This window comes from Manis pentadactyla, chromosome 3 (assembly GCF_030020395.1).
Source record: "Manis pentadactyla isolate mManPen7 chromosome 3, mManPen7.hap1, whole genome shotgun sequence".
Taxonomy (NCBI): Eukaryota; Metazoa; Chordata; class Mammalia; order Pholidota; family Manidae; genus Manis; species Manis pentadactyla.
Window position 1 is genome coordinate 67,221,583 of NC_080021.1, and position 13,559 is coordinate 67,235,141.

A 13,559-nucleotide genomic window follows, 5' to 3' on the forward strand; every position below is an offset into this window, starting at 1 on the left:
TCCTCTGATTACATCAGCTTCCAACTCCAGCCACTTCTACCTTTTCAATGATTCTAGGCCCTCAGTGTGGCCTTGATTCACCCAGCACCGCCAGAACCAGCTTTCTGGTAAGTCAGAATATCACTGGCCCTTCAATGCTGCCAACACACACAACCTATGAAGCCCTTGCTGACTTTTTTTATTCTTGACATTCTTACAATACTGTCCTCTGCTCCATCCCTGCAATCTCCCTCCAACTCATCTGCCTATTTACTTTACTTGCAACACCATGCTACCAAAAGGCTTTCACACACACCTCTCCTTTTGCCTGGAAATGAAGATCTTGTAGGTTAACGGATATTACATTCTCCAGCAGCACCCTATATAGAATTTACTGCATTGTTTTAGGCTACTTACAGGGAGGGGTATTTCTTCCACAAGACAGAGGTTTCCTCAGTCCAGGGATCTTTGGTCCCCAGAACCTACTATGGTCCTTAGACATTGTTGGTGCCCACGGCATGGAATAAATGGGCAGAAATAATTTCTTTATTCAGAATGGGCTCTCTGCTTCAGCAGCTGACGTTTTTGGAGATCTGCTGCTTCAGGGCTCCAGTGCCCCTCATACTCCCGCGCCACTCAGGTGAAGGGCAGCCGGCCGGCTCACCGCCCGAGGTCTGGACTGGGCGGCTGCCCGCGCGCCTGCGCCCTCTGCTGCTCCGCTCCCGGCGAGTCTCTGTGCTCGTGTGTCTGTTGCGAGAGCAGAGGCTTGGGTGACAGGCGAGGGGTTGGGGGAAGAGTTCAGCCTGAGTCACAGTCTCTTTCACCGATTTTTCCGCAGCTGGACCGAGGCGGCCTCCTCAGGCGGCTCCCAATAATTCCGGCACCTCCACAGCCCTCACTTCCCAACACTCAACAGTCAACTAGACAGACTGACCGACCAACTTAACAGTGAGTAGCGGTCGCTTGTGCTCTGGGGCAGGCGCAGCGAGCTGTCCGCGGCGGTCCTGTCCTCAGGCGGTGTGTGAGGGAGTGTGCGTGAGAGCGTGTGTGAGTGTGTGCGCTGCGCGCGCGCGCAGGGGATGTCCCTGGAATTCCACGGCGGCCCCGAGAGCTCCCTGCCGGGATTCGTCGGGTGCCTCGGAGTCTGCGCCGAGGTGTGGGGGCCCGCCCAGGCAGGGGCTCGGATGTCCCGGCGCCGGGACGGAGTTTGTCGGGATTCCCCGGCCAGTCGCGCGGCCGCCGGTGGGGTTCCCCGGGAAGGCGCCCGGGCAAGGAGGCGGGGAAGCCCGTGAACAGCGGGCAGTCCCGGAACCTGGGAGCCAGTCTGGCCCCACAGAGCTGGGGGAGACGCCGGAGCGGCCGCCCCTGGCCGCCCAGCCACCCCGCCTTTCTCCTCTACCCTTCTTTCTTTTCAGCAGCATCACAAAAGCGCGCCGCAGAATGAAACCCAATGCAGCGAAGTCCGGCTTTGCTCCCCCACCTGGTGCACACCTCTCCGCCGCCAGAGGAAGGCCGTGGAGTCCCCGAGATTAGGGGCGGGGGCTTAACCCCGGGGGCACAGCTGTTTTCGGCTCTCGCTGAATTCAAGCGGGGTGAGAGATCGCGCACGGGGTTCTGACACACTGTGTGTGTGTGTGTGTGTGTGTGTGTGTGTGTGTGTGTGAGCGTGCGCGCGCGCACGCGCGTTCCCGCACCCCGGGCCCACACTGGTGGTAAATAGCACACCTCCCTGCCGGCCCCCTTATGCCCAGACTGCTCCCTGGGCCCAGCGCGCTCTGTGACAGCGTGCCGGCATCTCTTTGTTTGGTAGTGGCTTCCCCGCCCCTCAGCAAAGCAAATTGATTTTCAGTTTTTCTTGACAGTGCTCGCTGGGACTTGGTGTGGGCCGCAGCCTCAAAGGCCCGGTGTTAGTAATTGAATAGTTCTTTCGGGCGGGAGGTTTATTTTTAGAGTTGGGAATAAAGTGGCAAGCACTACAACCTTTTGCGGCTGCCTTGGGCTTTGAATACGTGTCTCTAATTAATGGAGCAGACGAATTCACATCCAGTTACACACACGTGCCTGCTCACAAGTGTGTACACACATTCGTACACACGTAGCTTTCCCTCTTTTCTTATTTTAAAAATCGGGACTGGGAATGCATTGTTTGTCCAAAAAACCCAACAAACTTTCCTTTGTTCTTTCGGGCATTTTCTATTTTGAGTAATGGAGTAGGAGTACCAAAAGGTTGCAATTAGTTCACTCGAATTAAAGACACTGCCTCTGAGTCAGAGCTGCCAGGTTGGTAATTATTAACTTATAAAAGCAGAGGCGCTGTTTAAGGCAAAAGGGGCGGGGCGGGGGCAGGTCCGCGGTAGACAATGAGGGAGGGTCTCCGCCGACCGCCAGCTGCTTATTGTTCAGGCACTAGAGGCTGCAGCGTGCAGCCACTTCCTCCTTCTCCCGGGATTCGCTCCTTACTCGTCCCTCGGTCACACTTGGGACAGTCCGAGTCACCCAGCGCTGGCCCCCGAGGCACCGAGACACCAGTCCCAGCCGCGCCGCCCTTCGCTGACCTACCTCTCTCTGCTTTGCAGGTTGGCGTCTTTGCGCCCCAGGGTGTTTCGAGCCGAGGCGGCGAGGACAGGGAGCCTCTGGTCCAGCCAGCCCGGCAGGATGCGGCGCGAGCAGCAGCGCTAAGTGCCCACACGCTGCGCCCCGATAGTACTCGCTACGGGCGGCCGGCGGAGCGGCGGCGGCTAAGGGGATGCGCTCGGGACGTTCAAGACTCCTGCTGCGAGCTACCGCCCCGAGGTGGACCCCAAGCAGGGCTCATCGCAGGACCGTGCGGACCCCTGCCCCCCGGGGCACGCGGCTGCGGAGCCTCGGGGCCGCGTTTGTGATCAGGACGCTCTGGGCCCCTCCTTGCTGGTGAGGATGCCCTGCTGCGCCGCTCTGCATTACCAGCCCCGGTCCGTGCTGGGCACAACTGCGTGGGCCCGGCTTTGGGCCCTTGCGCCGGTGGATGAAAAGCGTCGGAGTCTTTGAATGTAATCATTGGTCAAATCTGAATTCTAAGAGCCATGGACGAAGGTACTGGGCTGCAGCCCCAGACGGGAGAGCAGCTGGAAGCACCGGCCACAGTAGGAGTTGTCCAGAAGCAGCGCGAACCCGAGACCCTGCGGTCCAGGAGTTTACCGGTTCTGCACAGCGCCTCCTACCGGCCATACCTTAGTTCAGCGAGTGTGGGCGGCAAGCCAGCCTTAGGCCGTACAGATTCCTTGTGCCATCAGGAGTTGAAACAAGGCCCCAGCCAGTTGACCCCCAGCCCTTTTGCCCAATCTACCTCGTCAGAGGTGGCAGGGCTCGTGGACTGTAACCACAGGGTGGACGACAGCAAAACCGTGTCGGTGTCCTCCGCTTTGGCCATACTCCAGGGGAGAAGGTGCCTCTATGTGGTCCTCACCGATTCCCGTTGCTTTCTGGTTTGCATGTGCTTTCTGACCTTCATCCAGGCGTTAATGGTCTCTGGGTACCTGAGCAGTGTCATCACCACCATTGAAAGGCGCTACAGTCTGAAGAGTTCCGAGTCGGGGCTGCTGGTCAGCTGCTTTGACATCGGGAGCCTGGTGGTGGTGGTGTTCGTCAGCTACTTTGGTGGTCGGGGTCGGCGGCCCCTGTGGCTGGCGGTGGGTGGACTTTTCATCGCCGTGGGCGCTGCCCTCTTCGCTTTACCTCACTTCATCTCGCCTCCTTACCAGATCCAAGAGTTGAATGCCTCGGCCTCCAACGACGGCCTGTGCCAGGATGGCAACTCCACAGTGACTTTGGAGCCTCCCACCTGCCTGAAGGACTCGGGAGGAAACAATCACTGGGTCTATGTGGCTTTATTCATCTGCGCTCAGATTCTCATTGGAATGGGCTCCACACCTATTTATACCCTGGGACCAACCTACTTAGATGACAATGTCAAGAAAGAAAATGCATCCTTGTACTTAGGTAAGACTTTCCTGTCCTCTCAGATACACTTGAACTAAAAAGTCAAAAGGAAACACTATCACATTTTTCTAGAGGTACACACACACACACACACACACACATGCACATACATATGTATATACTTATCAATCATACTGATGAGATTATATATATATAACTATATATAATATATTACATGCATATTTTGAAAACATTAAGCTTCAGTTTATTTTACGTTTTAGCCTTAGTGTGATGTGTTTCAGTTTGGGAGAGAATCAAATAGTTGAGAATTCGTTGAATTAATTTTCGGAGTCACACTTCATACTCTTTTCTGTGTTGCTGCCTACTTTTGGAGAAACTCTAATTTATCAAATTTATGTTTACTAGCTGTCCTAGAAAGTTCAGGAAGGAATAGAGGTACCTGGCATGTGGAATGAAGTTCTCAATTGTTTACTGCTTTCATCTACAGCTGCTTCTCATTCCTGTCGCTGGCAGCAGGGCTAATGGAGAACCCAGCCTACGTAAAACATGATTTATTGCCTCCATTCCTGTATTTCTACCATATCACCTGCATCACTATTTAAAAAAAACACAAAAAACTTGAGTAATATCACATAACTAGGTTATCTTTATGCAGAAGCATGCTCACAAGTTGTGAAATTTATCCAAAGCTGTTTTTATTGTTGATTGAAAACCCTCCATTACATGAACTTGAAAGCAGAATTCATTACTCCTTTAGGAAAAGCACTGGCTTTTGGATTTGGTGAGTTGACTTGCAGGAACCAGCCCCCGTGGGCAGGGGCGCTTAGGGTAATTACAGGGTGCTCCTGTGAAGGCCATGCAGCCATTGCAGCAGGTAGAAAACAGCATTACTAGAAATATGCATGGTTGTCAGCACCTCCTGTACTCGGTTGCCCCTTCAACTCTGAACTTTTAAGGGGTGAATTTGAACCCTTGAAAAGAATGAGTATCAGTTATGCTGATGAGATCTTTGTTTTCTTCTATTTCTTTCCTAGAGTCCAACAAAAATAATATAAAGGATTTTACATCATTAGAAACTGAATGTTAAATAAGTGAATACTAACTACATTTAACAATTTATTAGCCATCTGCTGATAGGATCCTTGGTGTGGGAATAACAAGGTTTCAAAGGACCGTGAAAATGATACCCATCATTTAAAAAGGGTATGCTTTTTCCTCAGTGTTATTGTTCCTAGAATTTGTTAAAGAGGGTGTCTGAACCATTTCTGGTCCCCAGTAACTGGCCGAAATGTTTTAGGACACGAGTTTTATAATTTATTTTTATTATTAAATGCAAGAGAAAGACATTTCCATTCAGAGCAGAGAGGAATAGCTTGCTTACTACTTTGGCTTCATGTTTTCTAATATTTATTATGACAAATTTTCAAATATATAGAAAAGTTGAAATAATAGTACAATTCACACCTGTATATCCACTCTCTAGACCCAGTCATTATTCATTGTGTCATATTTGCTTTATTAGCTTGTGTATGTGAGAATGTATGTATGTAATATATTTTTTGGGTGGGGAGCTAAGTCCTTTGAAAGTAACTGCAGACACTGCTATATTTCAGAATGTATTTTCTAAAAATAAGGACTTTCTTTTATATAACTGCAGGACGTTTAACATCCTAAAAAAGTTAATCATTCTCTAATGTCATCAAATATCCGATCTATATCCAAATTTCAATTGTCCCCTCAATGCCTTTTATAACTATACTGTTTTCAAATGAGGAACCAATCAAAATTCACTCACATACTGCATTTGGCTGTTAGCCTTTTTAGTATATTTGTAGTCTAGAACAGTGCCTCAACTTTTTTCTTCATCATCACATAGACTTTTTGAAGGGATGAGGTTAGCTGATTTGTGAAATGTTCCTGATTATCTCATGATTTTCTTGCAGCACCGTGTTTCTCCATTCCCTGTATTTCTTGTATACCCGAAGTTCAGGCTAAAAGTTTGATTAGATTTAGACCAAACATTTTTGGTCTGACTGCTTCATAGGGGATGCTATATACCATATTACATGCGTCTGGAAATTCATTAGTGATCTTAAATTTAATCACTTGGTTGAGTGGGTGATTGCCAAGGCTTTCCATCTTAAACATACTTTTCTTCCTCTAAAAGTAATATGTAATCTTTAGAGTGATAGCTTGATTCTGTAAATATCCAAATTTTTTTTTTGCATTTTTGCTGATCTTTGCCTCCATTTACTTGGAACACTTAGATTCTCCTTCTCTACCCCATTTCTGGGCATCATTGACACAAAATTTACTCGATCAAAAACACAGGCAGAGCGTATACAGAGAACATCCACTAATAAGAGGCCTGAAATCTAACTTTTCTGGTAGTGGCTGCTCACCAAGAAGAAAAATAGCAAGTATATATTCTGTGCTGTGCACTGTGCTATTTTTGGGATGACCAAAAATGAGACAGTTCCAGCACCTGAGGACTATTGCCAGTTTGAGGTGGGAGTGTTGAGTGATAACCTGCAAGAGGAGGAGAGTTAAGTAAATGATATTTGCTTTTCCCTCCTACTCCACCTCCTCCTTTTCTTCTTTAGGTATTGACAAATTATTGGTTTTTAAAAAAAATTTTACTGAATGACTTAAGACACATTCTTTGGGAAACTTGTGAGAATTCTGCTTCATATTAAATGGATCTCAGTGAATGTTGCAGTGGTTTGAGTACCAGGAATCTTACCTGTACTATCTTATTTAGTGTTCTCAATGACCTTAGGAGACGGGAATTGTTTTCCCTATTTCATGAATGAGGAAATTGAGGCTCAGAGAGTTTAACTGACTTGCTTAAGGGCTTCAAACCCATTCCTATCTGACCCCAGAGACCTTGAACTCCCCTCCATCTGCATGCTCTTTGTCAAGAGGCTCTGAGAGTCAGCTGAAAGCGAAGGGTGGGCCATGTTCAGCAGAGTTCTGAGGATGGTACAGAAGGCTGCAGAACAGACTAAAGTCACTAAAACATGCAAAACAAGATCGTTCTCTAAAGCTTTTAAAGTAGGCTTTATGGGTAACTTCTGTACAAATTCGAATAAGAGAGACTGCTAGATTCTTGGAACGTGAGCCGTGTTAGTCTATTATGATGTGGGATTTTTCCTAATAAATAATTGGTTAAATATCTTGTTACTTTTCACAAAATTGTTTTCTCTTCTTTATTGCCTTTTAAACTACTCACCCCTTTCTTAATATTTCTGTCAGTGTTCCTAACTTCTCATTACAACCACCGAAGAGAAAAAAAAGCAGGTAGCAGCTTAGTAATAGCAGGCAAGAACAAATATTTGAATTAATGTTAAAACCATTGAGATGGAATGTAAATGTATCTCTTAATCTTTTGAGTGTTTGATGTTAACATTCTGGCAACTTTAACTTTAGAAGAGGTGTGGTCATAGATGAGACACAGCAGCCTTTATACTTTATACCCACTAAATGCCCTAACTCCTTCTGCAAGGAAAGAGGGTTAGTGTTGACCTGGAGCATAGAGAAAGCTTTGTAGAAGCTTTGTAAAAAGTGAGGTTGGCCACTAGATCAAGATTTGTAATTGTATCTCAAGGAGAAAGAGAAATTTGATCTTTTGGGGAAAAGATACTCATGAACCAATAGGGAAATAAGAAAGGATGGCTAACCAGGTGGGAAAATACAAGAATGCCCTTCTAGAATAGAAAGCCATAGCTGCAATTGGGTGATACTCAGGATAAGTAGTGACTGGCAGGGGCTGACCCCTGGCCAAGCAGTGTGGGTGCAGACACTCCACTCCCTGGTGTGTCGACCCTGACTTCCTGCCACAGAGAAGGCTTGGAATTGACACAGTGCTTTTGAAAGAGCTATGGATGAGGAGGTAGAGGAGTTATATTTTAGTCTGACTACCACTGACTAGTTATGAGACTTCAGAAAAATCTCTTAACTTCTCCCAGCCACTATTTCCATGTGGGGATTGTTATTTTTGCTATCCTCACTGTCACAGCTGGAGGACCAAACGGGATTCCCTGTGTGCAAGCGTTCTGCCCACTGTAAGAGGCGGCACTCTGCTCTGTTAAAGAGGAATTCAGACTCATCCTAGAAAGGCAGCAGATGAGTGAGAGAGATTTCATTGTTTCTAAACTTGAAAGCCCTTAAACATACTTTTTTGTGATTGGAAAAAAGGAAAGAAACATTAGCTGGGAAATTAAACCATTGCCCTTAGGAAATCACTCCTTAGAAACATTGTCCAGGGCATTCTTGGTCCGTGTTCCAGTAATGTCATCTTCTGTGAACCCAAGGTTTTATTACCAGGGCTCCTGCACATCAGCCTTTGATGCCCACCATTCTTTGGTGTATGAGCATTTCTGTAATGTGTATTTGTGCCTAGTGTAACATAACAATAGCTCTTTTGCAGTTTGAGGGGCTCTCTGGAGTCCCAGTTTCACCACTGTGGGTCTTCATTTGCCCACAGAGACCGGCAGGACGTTTGGTGAACAAGAACCCATCCCAGGACATACTCAGAAGTAATCATCATTGTTTTAAAATAAAGCAGTATTTTGATTAACTGATGGCTTCTTTTTTTTCTGACATTTCCTCAGTCTTTTGAAAGTATAGTAAGCTTCAAATTAGTTGAGTTCTATTTCACCAAGATTTTATAGTGATATAAACATAATATATGTGTGCATACACATATGTGTGTGTATAAATATATATATATGTATTTGTGTTCTTTCTAAGATATAGTGCTTTTCCTGAGTATTCAAACCCTTAAACATATATATATTTTTATATATGGGAAAGAGAAAATAAGTCACTTCTTAGAAAAATTATATAGAGAAATCTTAGTGTTCAGCAATATTATATAGAGCAATCTATATGTATATACATAAGATTTTATTTATTGTAATAAGAACAATGAAAGACGGATATATATATATCTTTCAGTTCAGTATTCCCTAGTACCATATAACTCCAGTGCATCCATGGCTTTCATAAATTAGGTGTTTATTTATCTTGAGCTATAATCCAACTAGAACAGGTGGTGAAGGGCTGGTGTGGCCTTAATAGCACCAGCTTCCTCTCTCTTCCTACCCACTTCTTAGCAATGGCTGATGCCCCTCAGGCATCTCATGCCTCTTCCTCAGAGAAGGAGAAAATGAAGAGGCATCCCTACTTACTCTCAAAGATGTTCCAATGGCCAGAGTAGGGAGCCCTGGTCTCTTCTAGGTAACATGACTTTTGGGAAGACAAAGTTTAAATATTCCAGTCTATGGGAGGGAAAGGTAAGATGAAGGTGGAGTGAATACTGAGTGGCCTTTAGTTGTATCTGCCACACTGGTCATGTTTTCCCTTTTGTCTCAGTAGCCAGAAAATTTAGGATATTAAAAAAATTTTTTTATTATTGATATACACTCTTATGAAGGTTTTGCATGAAAAACAATGTGGTTATGAAATTCACCCATATTATGGGGTCCCCCCCCCACCCTATTGCAGTCACTGTCCATCAGTGTAGTAAGAAGCCACAGAGTCAGTACTTGAAGGACATTTTTTGCCAGACCAGTATTAATGCCCTACCCTAAGTGGCTCGTAGCATTAGTTTTCCTGATCTTGTTATTAGGATTTTGAAAGGGCCCAATAAATAATGCTCTTTCCCCTTGCCTGAGTTCTAAATTAATTGAGAAATAAGTCAAAGGAGTAAATTCACGGGGGCCAAAATATTGGTTTTAAAACTGATAGAAGTGAGATTGAAGAATATAGCTCATATCTTTGCGCAAATGAACTTTTTAATAATCCAGCCATTAAAGAGGCTTACCACCTGCCACAAGCAATGCTGGGTCTCAACAGTGTGGCATCCCTGGGTCTACTCATACAGGGTCGGTTGTGGGAGCACAGGTACCAAGAGAGAACAGGGCAGATTTTTTTACTCTCTGTGTGCCTACCCACTCCCAAGAGGCAAAACAGAGGAGTTGAGCTGAACATTTGTTGATTTTCGAATTCATCAATCTCATTAATCCCCTTCCAATTTCCTGGGGAAGAACAGTGACAGGGGTATGGGGGAGCTAAAACAGGAAGGATCCTGTGGGAATATACATTCTCTTCTAAAACTTTTAACTGCTTTTTTATTCTGCTTGTCTTGTTTACAATGTGTTCATCTTTGTAAGTCACATAAAATCCTTTTTGGAAAGTAAGCTCTGTACAAATCATGAATAAATAAGAAAATCTCCACTGAACACAAATCTGAGGGAGAATGGTCATTGAGGGATTTGAGGAAATGATTGATCCAGGACATGTGGAGAAACAGCTGGAATGGGGGCTGTGCAGAGTGAGAACCGCACAGCATCTGTGGTTTGGAGCAGCTCCTTGTTGCGATGTTTGTGTTTCACATGTACGCTTAATCTGTGTGCAGACTGGTGCATCTTATCTTCCCTTAGCAATGACTGAATTTGTAGAGGTTGTGTGGTGGTCACTTTTGGCCTCTAAAACAAGCTAATCAGTCTAAGATGCTGAGAAACAAACCAACCAGATTCTAACTAAAAAGCAAAAGGGCTTACTGCCTCACTGTGGAAAAGACAGTTGGGTGCTCACTGATTTATTCACCCATCTGCACATAACACAGAACAGCCTTTTTAGTAGTATTTATTATACAGTTTCTGTGCATGATTTTATTGACCTCTCCCCTCCCAGGGCTATGGCTTCTGTGATGTATGTGGTCTGAAGCAGCCCTTCTGATAGTTTATTATATGTCTGAATCACTAGGGTACCTTTTCCAGGGTGCAGATTCTGCCTCTGTAGGTCTGGGGTGGGGTATGGGGTTCTGCATTTGTAATATGCTCCCAGGTGAGTTCAGTGGTGCTGGTCTGAGGACTATGTTTTGAGTAGCAAAGATCTAAAGACCACAGATCTTTGGCTCCTCTCACAGGTGGGAAGTTACTCTCTGGGCTTAGGGTTTGAGCCACTGTTGGCAAAATGAATTGCTGATTGAAGGTCTGCTTTATTAGGAAGAACCCCACCATTGCTGCATTTGTGAAAGCAAAATGCCAGTTTGGGTGTTTCATAAGCTGTGGCTACTTAAAAAATTTTTTTTATTAAGGTATCATTGATATACAATCTTATGAAGGTTTCACATGAGCAACCTTGTGGTTACTACATTCACCCATATTATCAAGTCCCCCCCACCATACCCCATTGCAATCACTGTCCATCAGTGTAGTAAGATGCTGTAGAGTCACTACTTGTCTTTGTGCTATACTGCCTTTTCCATGACCCCCCTACATTATGTGTGCTAATCATAATGCCCTTTAATCCCCTTCTCCCTCCTTCCATCCCCCCTTCCCTTTGGTAACCGCTAGTCCCTTCTTGGAGTCTGTGAGTCTGCTGATGTTTTGTTCCTTCAGTTTCACTTTATTCTTATGCTCCACAAATGAGGGAAATCATTTGGTACTTGTCTTCTTCCACCTGACTTATTTCACTGAGCATAATACCCTCTAGCTCCATCCATGTTGTTAAAAATGGTAGGAATTTTTTCTTCTTATGGCTGAATAATATTCCACTGTGTATATGTACCACATCTTTATCCATTCATCTACTGATAGGCACTTAGGTTGCTTCCATATCTTGGCTATTATAAATAGTCCAGGGATAAACATAGGGGGGGCATATGTCTTTTTGTCTTTTTGATTCAGGGATCTTGTTTTCTTCAGGTAAATTCCTAGCAGTGGGATTCCCAGCTCAAATGGTATTCTATTTTTAGTTTTTTGAGGAACCTCCATATTGCTTTCCACAATGGTTGAACTAATTTACATTCTGTGGCTACTTTTTAAAACTCTACAGTTGTGTGACATTGTGATCACTGCTAAGTTCAGAGAGAGAAAGTGGCCTCAGACAAAGAGTGTTCATTCTGATGTTAACCAAAGAAAGTGCCACTTTCTTTATTCCTCTCACCACCCTGGAGGCTCTGGGTTGACGGGTTTCTCTCTGTTGGCAGACCTCTGTGTGTCTGCGGTGAGTCTGCGAGCTGGGCAGCCCCAGGAGAGTTCACCTTGTAAGACCCCTTGGTGGAGAAAAAGTAAACAAGCCCATGTGCTTGGTTCTGTTTTTTCTTTCTGAACAATCAGAAATGTTAGCAATGAATTGGGTGTTTGGTCACAGATAAATGTGGGGGCTGGGTGTACTGGAAACGGTTTTGGAGAATGAGGGTCAGAAGTTATTCTTTTGCAGAGGGGGCTCAGAAAGAAATGGGGACGAGCTGGTTGGTTGGCTGAGTTCTCTCTGTAGTAATAGTCAAGCCTGTATGAGTCCCAGACATAATCTCATTCAGCCCCATTTGTGAAGATGACCATTTGGTAGGTGAGGAAATCCAGACTCCAAGGTTAAAGGATTTGTGCTGTGGAAAACAGGATAGCAGTTCGTCAAAAAACTAAAAATAGAACTACCATGTGATCCAGCAATCCCACTTCTGGGTATTTATCCTAAAGGATTGAAATCTGAATCTCGAAGTGATACCAATACTTCCATGTTCATAGCAGCATTATTCACAACAGCCAGGAACTGGAGCAACTCAAGTGTCCATAGATGGATGGATGAACAAAATGTGGTATATACTTATAATGGGATATTATTCAGCCTTAAAAGGAAGGCAGTTCTGCTCTTGCATCCTGCTTCTGTTGGAGAGAGCTTGTAAGCTTGGGAAACCAGAATGCCTCCACATGCCACCAAGCCAGGCCCCAAGCTCTGTGAGGATAGAAGCTCCTTTATTTGGTACCTTGCCCTATCTATATCTTTCTTCATCTGGCTGTTAACTAACAGGCCTGGCCACATGTATTCATAACTGCCATTTATTTTCCTAACAAAAGTTGAGCTTGAATTAATGTTGTAATAGAGTCAAGTGACTTCCATATCCATTTTTCCTCTCTAGTCAACAACCATAAAACACCATTTCGTTGCCAAGCCTTATGCTAGGCAAGGGTAAGGTATAAGTAAATTTAGTGGGGAAGACAAATGTATATACAAATAACCACAGTAGAGCTACACTGTCTAATATAATAGCTGCTAACTGCAGGTGCCTATTGAGCACTTGAAATGTTGCTAGTGCAACCAAGGAATGGATTCTTGATTGTTCATTTTATTTAAAAGGAAGAATTGATGTAATACACAGTAAGAGGAATATAGTCAATAACATTAACTTTGTAAGGTGACTAATGGTAACTAGACTTATTGTGGTACCCATCTCATAATATATACAATGTCAAATCACTGTATTTTACACTTGAAAGTGATATATTATACATCAGTTATACCTCATTACATAAAAATAGATAAATAAAGGCACACACATACAAAAAGGAAGACAATTCTGACATTCTTCTACAATATAGATGAACCCTGAAGACACTGTGCTAAATGAGATACGACAGTTACAAAAAGACAAATACTGTGTGATTGCACTTATATGAGGTTTCTAAAACAGTCACATTATACCAACGGAAAGCAGAATGGTGGGGTCTGGGGGCAAGGAAGAATGGGACTTAGTGTTTAATGGGTATTTTCCAGGATGAAAAAGTCCTGTAGATCTGTTGCACCAACAGTGTGCATTTACTTAACACTACCCTTTACAATGGTTATGATGG

At 44.6% G+C, this 13,559-nt stretch overlaps 1 protein-coding gene across 8 annotated transcripts in view; it reads left to right on the forward strand.

Moving 5' to 3' along the window:
- Positions 1-394: 394 nt before the first annotated feature.
- Positions 395-13,559, forward strand: part of SLCO5A1 (solute carrier organic anion transporter family member 5A1) — a 167,660-nt gene continuing 154,495 nt past the window's right edge. For 3 of the 8 annotated variants that reach the window (XR_005024922.2, XR_005024923.2, XM_036886276.2), the window contains exons 1-2: positions 395-1,571; positions 2,556-3,957. Coding sequence is in view for 6 of the 8 variants with exons in the window: in XM_036886276.2 (XP_036742171.2) it covers positions 3,042-3,957 (916 nt within the window). In the remaining 2 variants the exon portion in view is untranslated. The remainder of the gene's footprint in view (positions 1,572-2,555; positions 3,958-13,559) is intronic. The other 5 variants (XM_057497996.1, XM_057497998.1, XM_036886275.2 and 2 more) reach the window with 5 other exon arrangements.